Here is a 21,498-nt window from a genome sequence, read left to right on the forward strand (position 1 = left end):
TATCTGACACTAAGTTACATTTAAACACTTTTATTATCTATTTTTAACTAACCATAGATAGTTAACAGTTTAATAGGATTGTTTTGGGCTGTTATTATTAGTAATGGAAGGTCAGTCTCAGATAATAATACATTTGGTCTGAGAGAACGTACTGTAATATAACAGCAAAACATGTGACAGGGCAGCCTAGAGATGAAGATGTTTCATAGACCTGTCCTTTCGGGACCTGGTTAAACACCAGTTGGTAGAATAAAACGTTTTTTATTGGTAAACTTAGAGCTAAACATGTGTGGCCACCAATGTTCCCCTTTTTGCAGTTAGTGGACTTGATGGGTGTGTTAAACTTGCTTTGGAGAATAAGTATGCAACACTACAGTCAGATGAGAATTATCTGTTATTTATATCTCTTTTCCTCAGGATTTTCTCAGGAAGAACAATTTAGTGTTTGATATTTGCTTGATTAGACAGAACATTCCAATGTTTAGAAATATTAGTTATAAAGGAACTATATCGCCTCACTACTCTTTTTCTCTCTCTCCCAGTACCTTGCAGTCCGACTAACGTCAAGGCGTCCCTACTCTGCGACTCAAACTCTGCTGCAGTGACATGGGAGCGAGCCAGTGGAGCACTCACCTATCGTGCAGTGGGCGTGACAGAAGATGGCAGCCATCAGACTGAATGTAACAACACCATGACCTTCTGTGACCTGAGCGACCTGCAGTGTGGACAGACCTACAATGTGAGCGTGTACGCCCAGGATGAGTCCTGCTCCAGTGTGGAAAGCAACAAGGCTTACGTACGAACAGGTATTGTTAACATCTTGTGAAGGCTTGTTGTGACTTTATACAAATAGTCAGAGTATTATGTATTGTTTTATTAATCTTTGCCTCTCCCTGCCTCCCCCCTTTTCTTTTCCTTTCAGCCAATTGTCCACCCCAGAATGTGGTCGTTGATTCACAATGTGATGAAGGCACCATCGTTGTATCTTGGTCCCCCAACACAGACGCCCAGTACTTCCATGTGGCGGCAGTGAGCAACACAAGAGCGAGACTGTACTGTAACTCCAGCGGCACTGCCTGCACCATAAAGGATCTACCATGTGGACAGAGCTACAACGTGACGGTGCTGTCTGTGAGGGATGGCTGTGAGAGTAAGCCCAGTGCTGTGGTAGAGACTTCCTCAGGTAAACCTCAAGCAGAAACCCACTTTTTTGTCAATTCACTGCAATTTATTAGCACAATTGTCAGGATTTAGGACTGAGAGTAGGACAAAATTGCCAAAATAGGCATTGTCAAGATTCTCCACAAGGGGGAATAGCTGCCCAGTTATTTTCAGACCAAAAGCAAGGCTTTAAATCCTGCGCCATCTGACGAAAAGTAAATACATGGGTTCTACAAATTAAACACATGCAGCTACTGAAGGCAATACGTTTTACAACTACCTTTCTTGAGACCAATGCTCAAGATATTTAGAAATAAATATTGGCCGAGAACCAGCGATGGGATTACAAACGAAAATAATCAGTCCTTATAGATGGTGGATATCCACATGAACTACAGCTGCTGTTGTTATTTTGAATGCCTGTACAGTATATGATACACGTTATCCGCAGATGTAAAGTGTGAAGGTGTAACGTTCTGATTTCCCTCCACAGCTCCATGTGTGCCCAGGAACATTGAGGGCCGACTGGACTGTGTATCCAACAATGCCTGGGTGACGTGGGACGCCTCAGAAGGAGCCCTCAGCTACTCTGTACTGGCCACGGGGGTCGGAGGTCACAACTCCAGCTGCACTTCCACCAGCTCTCCCAGTGCTGTCCCTGATCTTGAATGTGGGACGCTTTACACCATCCACGTCACTGCCGTCAACAAACACTGCCGCAGCAATCACAGCGCCACCTTTGAGCTTGAGACAGGTATTCAACATGATTCTCTTCTCTCAAAATAACAATTCAAAGTGCTGGCTTGTTGTCTTTAAAACTCTTCTAGAAAGTAATCAAGTAAACATTGTATCGTATTAATATATTACCAAACACACTCTTAATGTTGTCTGGGACATAACTGTTACACTGACATCACGGGTCTGTGGTTCCCACCCTTTTTAATATTTTCAATAGCTTCCATGTCATGTGACTCCATATCAATGCAGCATAATACGATAGTAAAGTTCTGGACTATTTCATCAAAACAATGCATTAAAACACTAAACACAACTTGTCCTTTGACCCCTTGATTGTTGATAATATTGATGAGAGCAGCTTCAATTCAAATGTTTCCAGTATTCGAGTTATGGCAGTTAGTTTCGGTTTTATTTGTGAAATGAATAGTGTTAGATTGGGAGGTGAGAACAGCATGTTGTGGGGGAGTGAATAGTTTAATGGGAGAGTTGATAATTAGGAGTTAGGATTCCTTTACAATGAGTAGTGTTCCCCCCACTTTACAGCTTGTTGATCAAGCAGAGATGTTCCCTTCTAAAACCACAGATTGTTTAATTGAATAGTTGTCTGTAATAAAATTGTTATATAAAATAATAATTTTTGAAGGAGAACAAGGTTTTTTCTTCACTTTTCTATCCCTTGAATCATTGTGTAACCTCTCAAATTAATGTTATGACCCATTGGCCCCTACTGTATGTTGAGAGCAGATTGATTGTTTGAACTGATCATCTGCAATATAGTTTTTAATTTTAATTGGAGCTTTATAATATATTATCTTATCAAATGTACATCTGCTTACTCAAAGGGAAAAAATCATCAGTGATATCGAAAGGAATATAAAAGTATGTGATGGTTTTAAAGGGCTTATGAAGGACTAATGCTATAACTCATAAAGGCTTATAACATGATGCCATTTCTGAAGGTTATGAAAGAACAAGACATTAGGAGAATACCAGGCTTAACTGTTCTAAAATGTACTTGACTCTGACTTATTTTATTGAGTATTTCATACTGCTTGTGTTTGAATCCTCACGCTATCCTTTTTCTTATGCGTCCTGTCCCATAGGTCCTTGTGCTCTCTCATCTATTAGCGCAGTGATAGAATGCAACAGCAGCACGATCCTGGTTGAATGGGAAAAGATGGACGACACACCCCTCTACCTGGTGACCGCTGAGGGCCACGACCAAACCCTCATTTCCTGCAACAGCTCCTCCAACTCCTGTGTACTGCCGGATATCCACTGTGGCATGCATTATAGCATCATAGTATCAGCTTCTTCTGATAAATGCAGCAGCCTCAGAAGCCCTCCAAAGAAGATCAAAACTGGTAATTAATTCGCCAGTATATCTAGAACTAGCGTTTCTCTTAGTCCTGGGTCAGTTACTCCTGGATGTGTTTATCCTGTTTAGTCAACCACATCCTGTTTTTATTTAGAAAAGTTTTATTTAAATAGAACGACGAAAGGCGTTTTAGTCTTATATTAGTCAAACCTATTTCACGTATAATTGTATTTCCCTTATTATCCTATCATAAATACAGATACTCTTCTTATTTGGTTCCTCCTGACTTGGCTCTTTGGTGATTTGTATTATGCACAAATATTAAACTACCGAAACCCGACCACACGACAGACAGAAAGGGACTTTTTAAATTGAAATAAAATAAGAAAAACTCTATTTATAAGAATTGTATGTAAAGTAGTTATATGCAAAACTATTTTACAAGACATGCTTGAGCAGGGCATTTGAAATTGCCTCAAACTATACATAAACTCAATCTAGTCTATATACAGTAATGGATAGATTATTGGCAATGCAGTGTGTCAAGTTTTTCTAGTTGCCAGGGGTATTGTTATTGCTGTTGTTTCTTTATGATATTTATGTGAAATTAATTATTTCGTGGACACCCGGGAAGAGATAAAGCAGCTTGTAATATAAAAATAAAACAGAACCATAAAACGTTTTCTCTGCCCTCCTTAGCGCCCTGTGTCCCGGACAATGTGACAGTGGAAGCATCGTGTGAGGAGAATGGGGCCACAGTGATGTGGGGACCCTCCCCTGTGGCGAAGTCGTTCCTCCTGACAGCAACAGGGAGGGACGGACATGTTGCAAGCTGCGACACCTCAGAGAACAACTGCACCCTGACTCACCTGCACTGTGGACAGCTCTACAACTTAAGCATCACTGCCAGTGGAGACAACTGCACCAGCCAGCCCAGCACCTCAACCTTCAGGACAGGTAGAGACACGATGGGATATTTGTATTTATAGGACATTAAAGTGGTATATTGAAATCTGACAACAAGACAATTGAAACATCAAAGAGTGGAGGTAAGGAGGATTTTCCGGCAAGACATTTTCTATTATGATACTCCAATATTCATAAGTTATCAATTTTCAGGGTTTGAAAAAAAGCTTTTACTATCGTTTACTATTATTCTGTATATTCATCAATATAATTAACAATATGTACCATTTAGCTGCTACTTTCTACAGTTTTGTTTCTACTTACTACACTGAATTTTACTGGACTATACACTTTACTAGTTACCTCTCCTAGTTAGATGTATCTCTCCCTTTCAAATCTTAGCCAACAAGGATGAGTTAACATTATTGCCAAAAATGTAGAACCTGCAAACCAACTTTTCCTGATCAAATCTCTGATTGGAGTTATTTCCTCTCTGTGGTCGCAGTGCCCTGTGAGCCTTCCGGTCTCGCAGTGGATATGGATTGTGAGGCCAACTCTGCCATGCTGTCTTGGGATGCCAGTGAGGGCGCTGTGGAGTACTTTGCCTGTGCCCAGTCTATGGATGGAGAGGCGTTCTACTGTGAAAACACTGCAGCTTCCTGCACCATCGAAGGCCTGAAATGCGGAGGCGTTTACAATTTCTCTGTTGAAGCTTCAAACGGCGTCTGCAACAGCTCGTTCAGTCCACCTCTGCAGGCGGGAGCAGGTAAAACAAATTGATATTCACCATAATGGGTCAAACTAGTTGATTTAGTTCATTTTTACACAAATAAACGTAATTGTTGAGTGGTGAATATATCAAAATGAGTCCTAGCAGAAAGTACAGAGAAAAAGTGTATGTCATGTTTTCAAAGGGATACATTTAACAAGTAGTTGCTCTGAAGAACAAGGGCTAGAAATGTTTTCTTGGCTAATTTAACTGGTAAAATGCTCAACTTATCTCTCCCTCCTTAGCTCCATGCCCTCCAACTGGCGTCAATGTCAGAATACAGAAGATAGACCAAGGTCACTGGGCCATGACGTCATGGGACAGCGTCAACTGTTCTGATGTTGAGTACCAAGCGAAGATAACCGGCCGAATCCAAAACAACCCACAGTCCCTGATGGATGTCTCTTCTTACTGGCTGCCCAGGAAATACTTTGAGTTCCCAATGCCTTGCAGCACCGCTTATAATCTCACTGTACGCTCCAGAAACGCAGCTGCAGCCAGCGGACAACCCAGTGCCTTTAGTGGAGTCACAGGTAATGCTAGACTGCAATTAACCCCAACCTTATATACAATAGAAGATTCATTGTTTTTTTTAACTTATAAATATTTTTATTAAAAATAATCTTCCTTTCTCTTTTGAGTTTAGATTTACGTGGAAAAAAGGTCAACACTATACTCTTCTATACTCTATCATTTATTTGGAGTATACACACATTAAATACCTTGCTTAAAACACACTAACATGTAATTAGATATACTGAAAATAGTTATTTATGTATTTGTCATAAATACAAATTTGGAGGCTGATGTATAGCAATTGTGAGAATATAAAACATATAAGAGAAGTTTTAATTGTTGACAAATTATTAACATTTTTAAACACTAATTTGTCTTTATATCAGCTTAAAACTAGTTATTTTCTGTAACACAATTACAGTATGACCATTTATTTATGTTGGTAAACTACTTATTAATGTGAAATGGGCCTGAAATTAAGCCTTCAAATTATGATCGATGTTTTAAATGTAACAACAGTCATTATTTTAACTTCATTTCCACTGTGTTCCCAGTCCCCTGTGCTCCGCAGAATGTGCAGTTCACCGGTGACACAGACTCAGCCGAGCTTTCCTGGGATGCGTCAGTGTTTGCCACGAGATACAATGTCTACAATTTGTCAGGGGAAGATCGAGTTGAGCTTTGTAGCACCACCGGGCTCTCCTGTCAGCTTACCAACTTCGATCCTGACGCCACTGGAGTAACGGCCAGCAATGAAGAGGGAGAGAGCATCCTTAACCAAGATATTACAGGTGAGACAGGCAGGGCCAAAACATCAGACATGAAATATCTGCCTGGCTCTCACAGAAAAAAATAATGAGGTGTGTGTTTAATGCATATTCCTCACCTTCCTTAGGTCCAGCAGTAGTTCGCAGAAGAAGAGATTTGCAGGACAGTGCACGCTATGCCAGTTTAGACAAAGGTCAGTGTAGTGTTATTACTGTACATCACCTTGAAAAAGTATGTACTATGATCTGTACTATAAAACAACTGGTAATATCTTACCCATCTTTCTCACAGATCTAAAAATCCCGAAAGTGCTGAATGTAAAAGTAAGTGGACTTTCCTTGTATGTGAATTGGACGTCAGTGAAGGATGCAACCGAGTACAAAGTTGTGATCGAGGAGCAACAGAAAGACCAGCAGGCCAATCAGCAACCTAGAGTGAGAATCGTGCAGGGTAATTTTTACAAAGAGAACGACCTCAAGCCGCGGACCAACTACTGCATCAGGCTGGCAGCCAAAAACACCGTCAACCAAAGTGAATACTCCAAGCCAATCTGTAGAACCACCGGTGTCTCCTCATGAAAAATCATAGATCCACTTAAATGGACACTGGACTCAGCAGAAATATCTTCTTAATTGTTATATGTTTGTTTTCTTGACTCTATAGCATCCTTAACACCATTTGAAAGGTTCAATCTTTAAGAAACTTTAAAAGGAAAATTGTAAAAAAGAAAGTTATTACTACAAAACTACAAAACAATGATTCTGTTTCATCTCAAGAATGCATCACGATCAAACCAGGCGAAACATTTTAGATTTGAATGCTTATGAATCAATTGTTTTAGTAATAGCATATATACTTTTTCATAACTGTGGCTGGTATCCTAGAATAACAAAGTATTGCTGAATATTGTATTTATCAAAAATGGATTTATTTTTAAGATTGACCATTAGATTCTGTGGATGATTGATAAACTAGAAAAGTAGTATACAAAATAAACTGGTAATTTATCAAGCAATATTTTTCAAAGCCATTCAGTATATATTCTTAATGATGTCCTATGTGTCTTCTCACTTTGTGAACACTTTTACAGATATTGAGTAAAATAAATCTGTGAAACATTAAAATATCCCTCTGTGTAAACAAAGATGTTTGAAACCTTTCTTTAAAAAAAAAAAAATCTAAACTTAATGTGTGTGTGTCTGAATCCATCCAAAACTAGTGAGCTGAAAAGTTCTTGCAATCTAATAATCCTATTCTTGAGTTGAGACATTTATCTCTTAACTCCTTTATTCCAATCATCTTTCATGTTTCCTTCCCTCTCTATCTCCATCTTGTTCCTCCCCAGACACCTTTTCCCATCAGCTTTTTAAAGGTCACCTATTATGCAAAATCCACTTTTTCATGTATTTTATATATACATACAAATGTGTCCCCTTTCTCTCAATTTGTCCTGATCCATCTGTACAAAAACCTGTCGGAAAATTAGCTGAGATTTTGGCCACTTTGTGTGCAACCATTGGCCAATAACCAACCAAGGTAACACCCGCCCAACTTATCACCTGAATCTCCTCGTAGAGCACCATTGTGTTTTTTTTTTTTAAACCAATCATCTCGAAGAGAACCATGGGGTGTGGCCGGTGTGGCAGTTCATTTGTATTTAAAGCTTAAGACACAGAATTAGCACTTTTGAAACAGGGCTGAAACAGGGGTTTATGGCATGCTACAATTCATGATATGTTTGGTATGTCGAGCCAAACACTTCAGAGACATGTTTAGTATATATCTGAGGCCTCTAATATATTGTTGAGAAAGAGTATAATAGGAGACCTTTAACTTTGAATGATCAACTATTCCATTACCATTCACTCTCCCACAACATGCTGTTCGCACTACATCCCTTTTGAACTACCACTTTTCATTATGCATTCCACAAATAAAACCAAAACTATCTGCCATAACTCGAAGGTTGGAAACATTTGAATTAAACCTGCTTTCATCAATATTATCTACGCACAATGGGTCACAAGGTTATGTGTGACTCCACTTCGAGCGATATAACTATTAACAAAGCACTTATATACTAATAAAGGACTGGCTTATCTAAAGCTAGTTGAGTAGCACTTGAAATGTTTGGCTCTATGAAACCTGATGTACTTATATGATTCTGTTTTCTTCAAGGTTGTGTCTTCCTGGTCGAATGTACTTATTGTAAGTCGCTTTGGACAAAAGCGTCAGCTAAATGCAATGTAATGTAATGTAATGTTGAGTCAAAGAACAAGTTGTATTTAGTGTTTTTAATGCATTGTTTTAATGAAACAGTCCAGAACTTTACTGTTTTGTATAAAATAGAAGGTTGACTACAATCCAACAATATACTACTTGTCCAGTGTAGTAATACAATGCTGCATGATTTGGAGTCACATGAAGCCTATTGAAAAAATTGCTGAATTTGAATTAAAGTATTCATTAAACATTTTTTAAAAGAGGGCAAAAACCATGGCAAAAACCCAATAAAAAGAAAAGTGTCCAACTCGTCCAATGTATTCATACCCAATGCTGCATTAATTTGGAACATAATTGTGTACCAGGCCAAGCAGAATGTGTATGTATGGATAAGGTAAGTCAATAGATAAGCAAAAAGCAACAAAAAAAACAACCACAATAAATAACATAATTCGTGATAAATTACCAGTTTATATTTCAAACTTAATATCTGGAAAGGTTTGGAGCACTTGTATTAGAAAGTGAGTGCATAATAAAACATGGTTGAGCTGAAACAAAATCAAATAATCTCCAGTCCTGAGAGCACTAGTTTTTGAAGGCTACTGACCTTTAATATCAGAAATCAGAAACAGGTTTATTGCCAGGTAGGTTCTATGAGATGAGACAGAGCCGTATAATAGGGCTCTGAGATGAGAGTAACAAATGCGTCACTTCCGGGCAAAAATAACGGCTCCGCCCACCTTTTGGGGAAAACAACGCTGTCAGTTGAACGGCGGTCAATACAAATTCTGAAGTTTTTGCCAATCCGATCAGAAATTAAAGAAAACCGGAGATTTTTGGATCTTCAAAGAGCCCGATTACAATGGCCAGACAGGCAAACTATTACATTAAATCATTGGAAAACGACGATCGGGCTGGTTAAATTAAAAGCAGCAGGCGGGGCTGTCATTTCGCCAGCTGTTGTGCGAGGCGGAAAATAATTGTTTTATGATGCCAAAAAGCTGCTGTGTCGTGTATTGCACCTCAAACATACAAAAAAAACCCGGAGTTACGTTTTTCTGTACTTCCTCTAAGAAAAAGGGACAGTAAAAGAAGAGCTCTGTGGCTTCAGGCTATTCACAGAGGACGAAAATCACAATCAATGGGACCCGGCCAGTCAATACTGTACGTCTGTGGTAAACACTTCATCACAGGTAAATGATGATGCTAACGAGGCTAATATCAATCGTTGAAGTAAATAGATGTAATGTTAAAAGTTTAAGAAGTGGAAGTAGATGCTGTATTGAAATATAAAAAACGGACAAACCAAGGAAATTAGCCTGCTGCCTGTACACACAGGGTGACATTAGAGAACAGCTCATTTGGCTCAGACTGAAGCAAATTTATCAATTCATTTAAAAGTTCAAATTGGTGAATATTGAGCGAAATGGGGGGGTGGGGGGCGGGTCATTATCAAAACAGTCATTATGGTAATTTTTTTATGATCTACATATTTTATAGGCGCAGTGAACTTAACCAAAAAACTGTCAAGTTTGTCTCTGTATTTGGCTAACACCTACCTTCATGGTTTAAGGATACCATGTGAATGACGGCGAGCATCCAGATTATGTTCCATCCATATTCCCACAACGACCATCGTCAGAAGGCTCTAAGAGGCTAAAGCGATACCAAAGGAGATATGCTGTTTCTCAGCATGAGGTCCTGCCAGCAAAAAGGCAGCGAATAAAGCCACCTACAGAGGCTTCTCCTTCTGAAACCCCTGAATATTTTAATACAGCCTATCCTGAAGCCCCTTTCACTGAGGATTCACTTCCTCAGCCCTCTGATGATTATGAACTGAGTGACACGCCAGCATTACATAGGCAGCAGGTTTCCATTGCCATAGAGGTTGCCAATCTCAGGAGAGAAAGAGATGAGGCAAGAAGAGAAAGAGATGAGGCAAGAAGAGAAAGAGATGAGGCAAGAAGAGAAAGAGATGAGGCAAGAAGAGAACTCCAGAACTGGTCTAAGGAGCGTTTGTCTGTTCATGCTATTAAAGGAAACGACAGTGCATGCAGGGCCATGACTGGGCTCAGCTGGTCAGTTTTTGACTGTCTTCACCGATATTTAGTTCAGTTCATCAAATCATCACCAAAAGGTTTTAGATTGTCTACCCAGGACCAGCTCTTCCTTTGCTTGCTCAAGCTACGCCAAAATCCATCGATTGCTTTGCTGAGCCAAATACTACACAAACCAGAACCCACCGTCCGCCACATATTCCAACGTTGACTGAATCTTTTGTATGCGAAAATCACTTTCCTCATTCACTGGCCTGACAGGGAGTGCATCACCCAAACCATACCACCAGTGATGAAGGCCAACTTTCCGCGCCTCACATCAATTATAGATTGCTTCGAGATCAGAATTGAACATCCAAAAGCCCTTAAAGCCAGGTAAAGGTGCCAATATTTATGGGTTAGCCAGGTAGCTTTGACAGTGTTCGTACACAGGTCTGAATAAGTAATACGAATGAGTTTGATCATTTACAGGTCTTGTTTTTTTAAATGTATTCTCAGATAGAGGGATGCTTATTGTACCCAGCCGCTGCATGCATCATATCAAATATTAAATGTATTATTGAAAACAAATAAAGGTCCATTAAAGGTTTGAAATCTTAAACTTGAAAATGAGTCCTGTTCATCTAACCGTGTTTTTGTTTCTTCTTTTCAACAGGGCAAAATCATACTCTAATTATAAGAAGTGGACTACAGTCAAATATTTCATAGTGTGTAGTCCTGCAGGAAACATCACCTTCTTGTCCAAAGGTTGGGGAGGAAGAGCATCAGATGTCAAGATAGTTAGGGAATCTGGCTTTATTTCACCCCTCTACCACCATCCTGGGGACCAGGTAATGTTTCATCTTACATAAAGTGCACATATTCTACACTAACAGTTCATCACATGCATTTTCTTGGTAATCATTATGGACAAGTGTTGTTATTTACTGTTTGACTGCAAACATTAAAAGCAAAAGGCCTACATCTTATGCATTACTTGTTTTAGATCTTGGCTGATCGGGGTTTTACTCTGAAAGATGAGTTTGCCTTACTTGGTGCCAGTCTCGAAACCCCAGCCTTCACTCTCGGCAGGAAACAACTCCCAGGCAAAGACGTTGAAGAGTCAAGAATGAAATCAAAATTTCGAATTCATATTGGTAAGTATACATTCATTATCCACAGACTGGTAAACTATTGCACATATCAATATGATGGAAAATAAATTAACTCTTTTACTAAATTAAGTTATATAAAAAACAGCACTAACGGACTGTAGCAAATTGTATAACAGTGCAAACAAAGTACTTAACAAACAATTACTGAGAACAATGGTAAAATGTGAAGTTTTATACTTGAAAATATTTTGAAACAACTGATGGGTGAACAGAACGGGTGATCGGTGTGCTGAAGCGAAGATTCCACATTCTGGATGGGCCGCTCCCTGTTTGCTTCGTAAAGACCCTGCGGGACGAGATGGAGAACAGGGATGTAGCCACCATTGACAAGATAGTACATACCTGTGCCACCTTGGTCAACATGTCAGGTAGCATTGTGTTCAATAAAAACAGACAGGGGGATGTATAGGTCAAATCAGTCCTGCTGTCTTTTCTCTTTGAGTCACTTAGTTTGGGCCATGGCAGCAAAAGAACAACTCTTCAATGACTATCCTTCAGCTTTTTAAATCGACCTTACTGCTCTGCTCTCCTTCCAGGAATGACAGTTGACACCACGTAATTATTCTGTAAATGTAAATAAACTATGTATTAGGAATTGTCTTAGCTAGTATTAACCTAACAGCCACCTAACAACAAATGCTCGCAAATGTTAATGAACTATAATTATAAATAATTGTTTAGGTTTTGTGTTTTACCTGAAGCTCCTGTTCTGTGTCTGACACAGCACTGTCTGTTGACTCCTGAAATTGTTATACATAATTTGTGATTATTTGTATTGTTTCATAATATTTGTGTGCCATGTATTACATAGTATAAAGATATAACAGACAGTGTATTTGCAGTCTCTAAGGAAAATGTTTTATACCTGAAGCTCCAGCTCTGTATCTGGGATTGTGGTTCCCGCCAGCTGTGGGTAGATGTGCCTGGCCCAAAAACGGCTAATGGTGTCCACTGCCTGACACTGAAAATCTTCATCTTGTTGGACACGGAAGATAACGGTTTGCTTTGGCGTCCAGGTGATGAAGTCTGCATAGGTTGTTTTGCACACAAACATCTGCATCTGCACCTGTAAAAAAAAGAGGAAGAAAAAGTACAGCATAGACTCCAACTACTTACCTGCAATTAACAAAACACAGATAATACAATTCCTTATGAGTTGTTATTTATTGTATTACCTGGGTGTAGTAGCTGTGGTTGGTCCTCAGCGACAACAAAGTGTCCAGATGTCCTCTCTTGTCTGCTGGCCAGTGATCAGCTGACAAATCACTATTCCACTTCAAGGGGCACTTTACCTCAACCACCCCCTTTCCACAGCAAACGCAGTGTACATAAGCATCACAGCTTACACCAATGTAGGGCTTCTCTCTGCACACTCGGAAGCCTGCCCGTTGAATACTGATGCTTGTGTGGGGTTTATATATGTCACTGGAGATGTTAAAGTGGGTGCTGTATATGCAGTTGTAAGACCCAGTGCATACTTGTATGTCTCAATTGCATCTTTTTCGTGTTCCCTACCCCAAATGATGCCTGGTGTTTTCAGCGGATTTTTGCGTGACTCTTTCTGCACAATATCCCTCAGCAGTGATTTTGATGGTTTCTCAAGAGATGTGTGGATAACTCTGTGTGCTGATGTACCTGTTACCCTCCCAACCCTCTGCTGGTGCCAAGATGAACATTCTGCCTGGTCTTTTGTCTCTTCCTCTATTGCCTGTACCTGATCATCTGAACATTCTGACAGATGTTGGTACCAAGGCTTTGGTTTGAAAGGGTCTGCAAAAGCCTTGAAAGTGCTCAGACCAACAGGCAGTTCTCCTGAGGCAGACAGCATTTCCAAGAACTGTTGTTTATTTTCTTCATTCGCCATTGGAATGACCCTGCAGTTTGTTCCTGTGTCCCTTTTTTTGGCTTTGTCTCCATAGAAGTCTATATTGATGACCATGTCTGCCTCAACTTTTTTCGTGCAGACTTTATTCCAGGCACAGGCGATGCTGGTTGGTGCCACACTTGTATATCCAAGACGAACTGATGCCTCCAACTTAAAAAGCAGGGCTCCGACATGGGAACAGCTTTCTCCTAGTCTAGAGTAAAAAATATATTTTTTAAATAAATACTTTTTCACCAAATAACAAAAGCATTTCTTCCCTTCTGAAGGATTACATAGGTGGCATTGTGACTGTACTATTAGTGTTATGCAGTCAGCTTACCCTGCCATGCAATCACAGTGAGCAGCTGTGACCTCTCCAGTCTTGTTAACAGCAACCCAGGTGTTGTGGGGTTTATCTGTAACTCTCCATGATGGCTTTACATGGGTCTTGAAGACTGTTGTGTCAGCACAGGGTTTGTGGTGAAGAACCACATCCACCCAGCCACTGGTAAAAAAGGTATGTGCTTCCAGAGACCTGAAGTTCTTCATTGAACTTGCTGTGTAAATCCCTAGAGGACAAGTTAGCAGACACACATCTCTAAACCTGCTCTGTCACATCTAAAAACATTTAAAAAAAACATTAGTAGTACAACCATGGGCAATGATAGTGAGATTATAAAGATAGACTATAACATAAAATCGTCAATTATCAACCCTACCTATAACTAGATGCTATCATTAATTAGCTTGGTAAACCCCCTATTTAACACGTTATTGTATAACACATATTTATAGTTTAAACAGTAACGCAAATTGGACAGACTATTACAACGGACAAATAATGTGTCTTAATGACGTCCTATACAAACTACCTGGAGATTCAATGAGGTAGTTATAGATGTCAGGATATGACACCTCAGGCCATTGAGTCGGATCATTTGTCCACTGGTCCACCGGCAGACTGAATGGACATTGATCGCCTACTGCTTTTAATTTAATCATATATCGAGCCCGATCGTCGTTTTCCAATGATTTAATGTAATAGTTTGCCTGTCTGGCCATTGTAATCGGGCTCTTTGAAGATCCCAAAATCTCCGGTTTTCTTTAATTTTCTGATCGGATTGGCAAAAACTTCAGAATTTGTATTAACCGCCGTTCAACTGACAGCTTTGTTTTCCCCCAAAAGTGGGCGGAGCCGTAATTTTCGCCCGGAAGTGACGTAGGTGTTACTCTCATTTTTAGGCCTACTAGGAATTTGACTTGATGTGGTGCATACATAAAAAACAAGAAATCTAATATAAAACAAAAAATATTTTGCACCGTAATAAAATATAGTTAAATAGCAATACAAATAAAGCAGTAATTTACATGGAAATAGAATATTAACCAAGGTTACCTCTACTGAAGGCCAGCTGATACAATTATACAAATCCTGCTTCCAAGTAGCATTTTACACAGGAAAAACATAATGTATTATTGGTTGGGAAAGACCACAGACTCAATAACAGCGCCTTCTTGTGGACGGCGGGGCTGCCTGTGGTTAGCTTAATACAACTTGAAGTTGAAGATGGAGCCAATGTTCACTCCGGCGCTGCACAGACAGAGACATCAGTTTGTCATCGATTTTGTCAAGAGGAAGAAACCCAAAAAGGTAAGTAAGTGAGAAACACACTTTATCCAACATTTTCTAACGATATCGCCGTAGCTCTTTTCTGCATGCACCGCACGTGAGCTAACCTTAGCTTTATTCGCACAACATAGCTAATTCAATTTATTAGCATTCGGCTAAACTGAGTTTTGTTTTATGTTATAAAATTAACATTAGTTATGTGACTTCTACGGACCAGCTTACACTTAAGTCACAAACATATTGTTTCTCCCTGCTCCACCACAGGTGTTGGACTTGGGCTGCTGTGAGTGCGTTCTTCTGAAGCAGCTGAAGTTTCACCGTGAAATTGAACTGCTGGTTGGACTGGACATCGATGGTGTCCAAATAAAAAAAAAGATGTAGGCTACGTTTATTTAGAAAATCAAAATGCATGAGTTAAATATCTGGGGAGAGCCTTTATTGATTATAAATGTTACGATATGGCAGATTTATGCAGAGGTGAAAACAATTATTGGTCGAGTTTATCAGCAGAAAATGTAAATATTGGCTGGATGTAGCTTTTTAGATGTGAATACTTTAAAATACATTTGGATATGAATTGTACAACCTATAGAAAATGTGATGGCCATTTTTCACTTTAAAGTTTAAAATGATCAAACAATTTGACGATTATAACACTAAATACAGTTATTTGCAACCCAAGATGTATGCAAATGCATCTCAAATAGTGAAATTGATGGTCACTGCAATGCACCTTTCCACCACCATGCATTTCACTTTATTGTTGTTGTTGTTTTGATCAGTTATACTGTGTGGATTTATAATGTGTGCACCTTGCTTGTATGTCCTTCAGGCATGGATTAGCTCCTATATCAACTGACTATCTGCAGCCAAGTTATGATCAGCTGCGCATCGAGCTGTACCAGGGCTCCGTCACTGAGAAAGACTCACGCCTCAGAGGATTTGATCTGGTGACCAGTATAGAGCTGTAAGGGAGTGTGTGGTTGTTGCAGTTCAATGTCTTCAAGGTTCCTTCTTTAGCACCTGTTAGTATTTTTGTTTGTAATTTACCTATATGGTGTTGTCTTTTTCCGCACTATGTTCACCTAACCATCTATCGTTGAGGTGTTTCTATCTATCAGTCATTCGACCCATGATCTGAACCCCATGTTTCCTCCCTGTCTGTCTGCAGCATTGAGCATCTCACTCTTGCTGATGTGGAGCTTTTCTCTGAGGTGGTGTTTGGTTACTTGACCCCTGAGGCGGTTATCGTCAGTACCCCAAACTCTGACTTCAACCCCTTTCTCCCTGGACTTGTGGGTTTCAGGCACATTGACCACAAGTTTGAGTGGACCAGAGCAGAGTTCAAGTCCTGGTAGGCAGGTTTCTCATTTTCAGACTTAGAGTGTAGCGAACAGCACTACATTGATCGTGTTGATGAGGATGGTAGTGACAGGGAATGTAAATGGATACATTTACTCTAAAATACAGCAGCACTGTACACTGTAGATATTTGGTATTGTGGTTTTTATAGTATATTTTTTCAGATTGTATTGATATTTTTATGTTATGAATGTATGTTTTTGACTTTTGCATTACTTTGCCTGCATTTTCTATTTCCTCTTATGTTTATTGTATTCAAGGCCAATTATTTCTAAGAGAAAACCTACATGGCTACCTTATTCTGATTCTATATACCAGTGGCGAATCGTGTCTATCACAACTGGACCTTCTGTAGACACACACACACACCCCCCCCCCCCCCCCCGCACCGTTATAATATCCGTCTTTTCACTGAATTGCAGTCTTGAAAAGGGTACTCGCAACAATTCTGCAACTACTTCATCTTCACCTGTTGCACAAGAATACGCCCATTGGCTACAAATCAATATATGATTGGTTGATCAAACTGTCAGTCCAAACGTACGCTCTCATTCAGTGCAACGGCCAGGGCATTCTATCAAGGATGTAGAATACCTTGGTTGAAGGATATTCTACCCAGAGACCCAGAACAAGATCTGATTGGTTGCTTTCTTTTCTAACACAAAACCACTGAAATGCGTAGTGCATGGTCCGAGAAGGACAAACAAATCAACGTAACACTGTAATATTACAGATCAACAACACGGATACCATTCTCATTTAATCATTTTATATACATTTTATTTATATAATTAAATTGATTTTTTTGTTTGTTTTATCTGAGTGTTCCAGGGTATTCTCTGAATACCTTGAAGGCCCTGACGGTTCGCCACTGCTATATATATATATATATATATATATATATATATATATATATATATATATATATATATCCCCTAATGAAGGAAAGAAGAATCTAACTGTATTTTGTCAACATTACAACCCTCCTTAGGGCTATGAAGGTGTGTTTGCAGTACGGTTATGGGGTGGAGTTAACTGGTGTTGGACAGGCACCTCCAGGTCAGCAGGAGCACGCCGGCTTCTGCTCCCAGATCGGTGTGTTTCACCGTCTCGGGGGCAAAGAGCGTTACAACATGTTTGATGAAGATGCTGAGGATGTGTTTTCATACACTCTTGTGAGTAAACAAGAGGCAGATATCCAGTCTTCAAAGAAACAACCTGTTGCTATCTAACTGAATAATGGTGACTTTGTCCCCCTCGTTCCCTCCCTGCATATTTCTGGCTGCCCATTATTTCCACTACAAAGTAAAGGCAACAGAAGTATAACATGTTTTTTCTCGCTTGGTTGTTGTAATTTATTATAATGTATTCAACTTACAAAAGCTTTCTGGTTGTCAGTGGTTGTTTACAGAATCCCTTTAGGCTGGTAGCTCATTATTAGATCAACGTAGATTGAAGTACTGATGAAACGTCTTTACAATGACCCTTCTCTTATAACTAACCTAAACTGCATATAAGCCTGAGGCACACATACTTCTCCTTGATTTTTTATTATTTATCTTATTATATTTGAGTAAAATAGATGTTTATTTTTCAGCTGTATAGTATAATCTACCCCAGCCTGCATGACAACAACATCTTGCGGAGGGTCCTGATGTGTGAGGTAGTTTACTGGGCGGAGAAGCTGAAGAGAAGATGGATCGCAGAGGAGACTGGCGAGAGGGATGACACAGATGATCTGTGCCAGGCTGAGGGTGAAGGGGGGGAATGCTTCAGAGCATCGGAGAGACATGTGGACACTGAAGAGACACAGACGGGTGAACAACGGGCCTTAAAAGGTTGTATACAAATTTGGTTTGAAAATCCTTGAGGTGATTTTTGTCAAACCCTTGTGTGTGTTTTCTCTAATTAAAAGATTTCTGCAGGATATCATTGTGCCTAGCAGCTTAAGTTACAATGTTCCTTAACAGATAAACAATTAGTCACACACAAACTTAATCATTTTCTTAAAAAACATTTCACAGCAGCATGTGGAGCAGAGATGAAAACCCTGGTGGATCAGGAAGAGGAAGATGGAGAGCTGTTTTGGAGACACAGCAAACCGGATTCTGACAAATGGCGCAGGTGAGTTTCCTAAAGCAAGATGAAGATGAGTTATAAGCAGGGGTGCACATACATTTTGGGGTGCACATACATTTTTTGCCCTGGTTCTCAAAGGAGCATCTGGAGATGTTGCTTGGTGCGCATCCTTAAAATGAAATAAACCGGACCTTTTGAGGGGTACTTGACTTTATGAGCAGGGGGGGGAGGTGCGCTAGTGAGCACGCAGCAGGGTTGTGCGGAGCGCATAAAGCAGACCCTTCACGCGATAGCGAGGGGTAGAGCGAGGGATCGCAGATGCCGTCGTCCTCGTGGACGGAATTTTACTCGCGAATTATACTTTGGCGACCGTTAATATACCTGGGCGGCCCGCCCAAGTAAAGTCTATGTGTGGGAAACCCTGCTATCTTACCAGTTCTTATGCAACTCGCAAATACAACTCTCTCTCTCTCTCTCTCTCTCTCTCTTTTTTGGCGGGGGGTGCGCACCAGTTATGTGCAGCCCTGGTTATAAGGCCGTTTCTGGAATGCAGATCATGAACACAGGCCTTGTTCATGGGTCCTCTCTACTTTTGGCTGGCCGTGAAGATGCTGCCATTCCTGATATACAGTTGTTTCATACATTACATGTTTATCCATCCATGTTACCAACTATTAAAACGAATCAATGTGCCCCAGTAACCTACTGTAGTCTTTCAAACTCCTATATATATAGAATTAGAATTCTGTACAGGTTTTTTTCTTTTTCAAATTTGTATTATTTTTGTTTTAACCCAGTATTACTGCCTAGCTGCAGAAACAGATTAAGCTACACCAAATGAACCATTTAAAACTTTTTTTAGAATTAGTTTCCAGTCTAGCAGCAATTGCAGCAAACTGATTGGTTTAAGAAAAGTTGATTTGATTTAAAAAAGCTTTTGATAGAATACGACGACAGACAAAGCTTCATTTCGAAAACCTCAATGGGAGTTTGAAAGTAAAAGAAATCTAGCACAAATGTCATTATTGATATCCCGGTTGAGAAATATTTCTAAAAATCTGGCATCACCTTATCACCGATAACGCCCCCCTTTGTGTGTGCTGGCAGGCGTGTGTCTGTCCCTCTGGCTGTGCTCTGGTGCTGCTGCCCCAAAGTCAGCGTTCTGAGTGGAAGTGTCAGTAATCTCAGACTCCTCCTGATGGATGAACCCGGAGTTAACCTGAGCCAGGACGGCTCTGCGATGCTCCTGAATCACCAGGAACAAGGTAATGTTACCAACACTTGTGTCTGTGTAAAACATAAATATTTACACCTAGGAGGGAACTTGACCACCATGTTATAACAAAATCTGAGTATAATATGTCATAAAAAAGTCACTGTGAACATCAACTGGACCAGTAATAATAAAATGCTAAAATGTATTTGTTTCCACTTGACCCAAATGAACTGCAGGAGTTAAAGCATCTTTGTTAATTAAGTAGTTCACAAAGTTTGCCCAATCACTAATCTTACAATTTAGCTCATTACACTTCCAAACAAAAGGCATCATGAGCAGAATTGTATTGTGTGTGTATTAGGGCTGTCCCGAATACCATTTTTCGGGCTCCGGGTATTCGGTAGTAATCAGCAGCGAATATTCGGTGCGGAGAGATTTTTTGTTGTAATAAAACATTTTTTCATAACACACTCCGAATCCGAGACACCTGACAACACGCTGTTAAGCAGAAGCGCAGAAAGAGCATACTATTACGATTTATATTTATTGTCTCAGTACTCTCTACATTAAAACGAAATGTGTCCTCTGCATGTAACCCAGCCGCAGTGCAGCGCCCGGGGACCAAATCTGGTTCCAAATTCCGTCTATAACGTTTTACAACCTGAAGATACAAAACACATATTTCTGTTATAACAACAATACTTTTAATAACATAGCCGTAACAGTAGGCCTAACAGTGTAATACTTGTTACCGATACAGTATTTAAATAAGTGAAGAATGAAAAATAAATGAACGAACTGTATGCCAATAATTGCCTTAGCCCCAGATGTTCCCACATTTTCACTATTCGGATACAATTGAAAAACTAATATAAAAAACAATTCGGTTGCTTGCTTGCAACTATTTTCCAAGCAAAGTAAGTGCACGATTTAATCATGTGTAACGTTAGTTTAAACGGCGGATAAAGCAGCTTCATTATGGCAACTTGACAACAGCTAAGCTAAGCTAGGCTAGTACTTACAGCATCCGGTGACTTTTCAGAGTTGTTGTGCCACCGTGGTAGGCCAGTTTCTTGTCGCATATTTGGCACACTGCCTTCTTCTTACCGTAGTCCAATTTAAAATGGTCCCACACAGCTGAAGTCTTCGGCATTTTGTGTTCAGGTGTGTGAAACGAAGTGAAGCGTGCCGTATGCGTTCGTGACTGTAAGTGAACGCGATGTCAGGAGCACATGCTGAGATTGTATATATTTTAACAGTGCAATTCAAAAGTATAAATATAGTATAATAATATGGCAATTCACCTTTATTGATGGCATACATTTAGAAAAAAAAAAAAAATATTGAAAAAAAACGAATATCCGAATAATGAAATTGAAACCTGAATAGTTGGCCAACGAACGAATATTCGGGTACAGGAAATACACATACACACTATGTGTATTAACTGCGGTGCTGCTTATTCTATGAATTTCAGAACTCAAGGTTGTTCTGGTTGTGACAATGTTCCTTCATGTGTGTGTTTCAGACCTTGATGATGATGATGATGAAGAAGAGCATCGTGCTGATTTGGAGGACAGCCCATATGCAGAGGCCCGCCAGTGCCCCCCCAGCGCTGAACCAGAGGAAGACTGGGAGGCAAATGTTTGATCTGAAGTAGGTGACTTCTTGAGTCAGCAATAGTTGACCTTGGTTACTACTGGACAGTCTAAGTGTATTCACATAACAGGCCTTTAG

The 21,498-nt window shown here is 39.8% G+C and overlaps 3 protein-coding genes across 4 annotated transcripts in view; all 3 read left to right on the plus strand.

The window, feature by feature from the left end:
- The window catches only part of LOC117542456, a 47,968-nt gene extending 40,753 nt beyond the window's left edge, over window positions 1–7,215 (plus strand). Inside the window, exons 49-58 of the mRNA XM_034210148.1 lie at window positions 543–806; window positions 923–1,183; window positions 1,655–1,915; window positions 3,003–3,263; window positions 3,917–4,174; window positions 4,629–4,889; window positions 5,138–5,425; window positions 5,963–6,199; window positions 6,304–6,369; window positions 6,468–7,215. Of these exons, the coding sequence (XP_034066039.1) occupies window positions 543–806; window positions 923–1,183; window positions 1,655–1,915; window positions 3,003–3,263; window positions 3,917–4,174; window positions 4,629–4,889; window positions 5,138–5,425; window positions 5,963–6,199; window positions 6,304–6,369; window positions 6,468–6,754 (2,444 nt within the window). The 3' untranslated portion in view covers window positions 6,755–7,215. The remainder of the gene's footprint in view (window positions 1–542; window positions 807–922; window positions 1,184–1,654; window positions 1,916–3,002; window positions 3,264–3,916; window positions 4,175–4,628; window positions 4,890–5,137; window positions 5,426–5,962; window positions 6,200–6,303; window positions 6,370–6,467) is intronic.
- Window positions 7,216–9,490: 2,275 nt separating this feature from the next.
- On the plus strand, window positions 9,491–10,838 carry LOC117542470. The gene is made up of 2 exons (XM_034210170.1): window positions 9,491–9,592; window positions 9,973–10,838. Exons 1-2 carry the CDS (start codon window positions 9,541–9,543, stop codon window positions 10,665–10,667), a joined length of 747 nt encoding a protein of 248 aa, XP_034066061.1. The 5' UTR covers window positions 9,491–9,540; the 3' UTR covers window positions 10,668–10,838.
- Window positions 10,839–15,000: 4,162 nt separating this feature from the next.
- On the plus strand, window positions 15,001–21,487 carry henmt1 (HEN methyltransferase 1). Of its 2 annotated transcripts, none has more exons than XM_034210189.1 (9): window positions 15,001–15,125; window positions 15,369–15,481; window positions 15,937–16,071; window positions 16,276–16,458; window positions 17,458–17,641; window positions 18,064–18,304; window positions 18,491–18,590; window positions 19,653–19,810; window positions 21,290–21,487. In XM_034210189.1, exons 1-9 carry the CDS (start codon window positions 15,042–15,044, stop codon window positions 21,409–21,411), a joined length of 1,320 nt encoding a protein of 439 aa, XP_034066080.1. In that variant the 5' UTR covers window positions 15,001–15,041; the 3' UTR covers window positions 21,412–21,487. The 2 variants fall into 2 exon arrangements, with proteins under 2 accessions (XP_034066080.1, XP_034066081.1); XM_034210190.1 differs by having other exon boundaries at window positions 18,494–18,590.
- Window positions 21,488–21,498: the final 11 nt, after the last annotated feature.

Source organism: Gymnodraco acuticeps, unplaced genomic scaffold (genome assembly GCF_902827175.1).
Source record: "Gymnodraco acuticeps unplaced genomic scaffold, fGymAcu1.1, whole genome shotgun sequence".
In the NCBI taxonomy this organism is placed as follows: Eukaryota; Metazoa; Chordata; class Actinopteri; order Perciformes; family Bathydraconidae; genus Gymnodraco; species Gymnodraco acuticeps.

What these genes read in the sequence shown, in the direction of transcription:
- henmt1 (XM_034210189.1), top strand. Translation starts at nt 15,042, where the DNA reads ATGGAGCCAATGTTCACTCCGGCGCTGCACAGACAGAGACATCAGTTT. An exon ending in AGAGCAGAGTTCAAGTCCTG is followed by an intron (nt 16,459 to 17,457) that starts GTAGGCAGGTTT and finishes AACCCTCCTTAG; the next exon opens with GGCTATGAAGGTGTGTTTGC. An exon ending in TGAACAACGGGCCTTAAAAG is followed by an intron (nt 18,305 to 18,490) that starts GTTGTATACAAA and finishes AACATTTCACAG; the next exon opens with CAGCATGTGGAGCAGAGATG.
- LOC117542470 (XM_034210170.1), top strand. Translation starts at nt 9,541, where the DNA reads ATGGGACCCGGCCAGTCAATACTGTACGTCTGTGGTAAACACTTCATC. An exon ending in TGGTAAACACTTCATCACAG is followed by an intron (nt 9,593 to 9,972) that starts GTAAATGATGAT and finishes TCATGGTTTAAG; the next exon opens with GATACCATGTGAATGACGGC.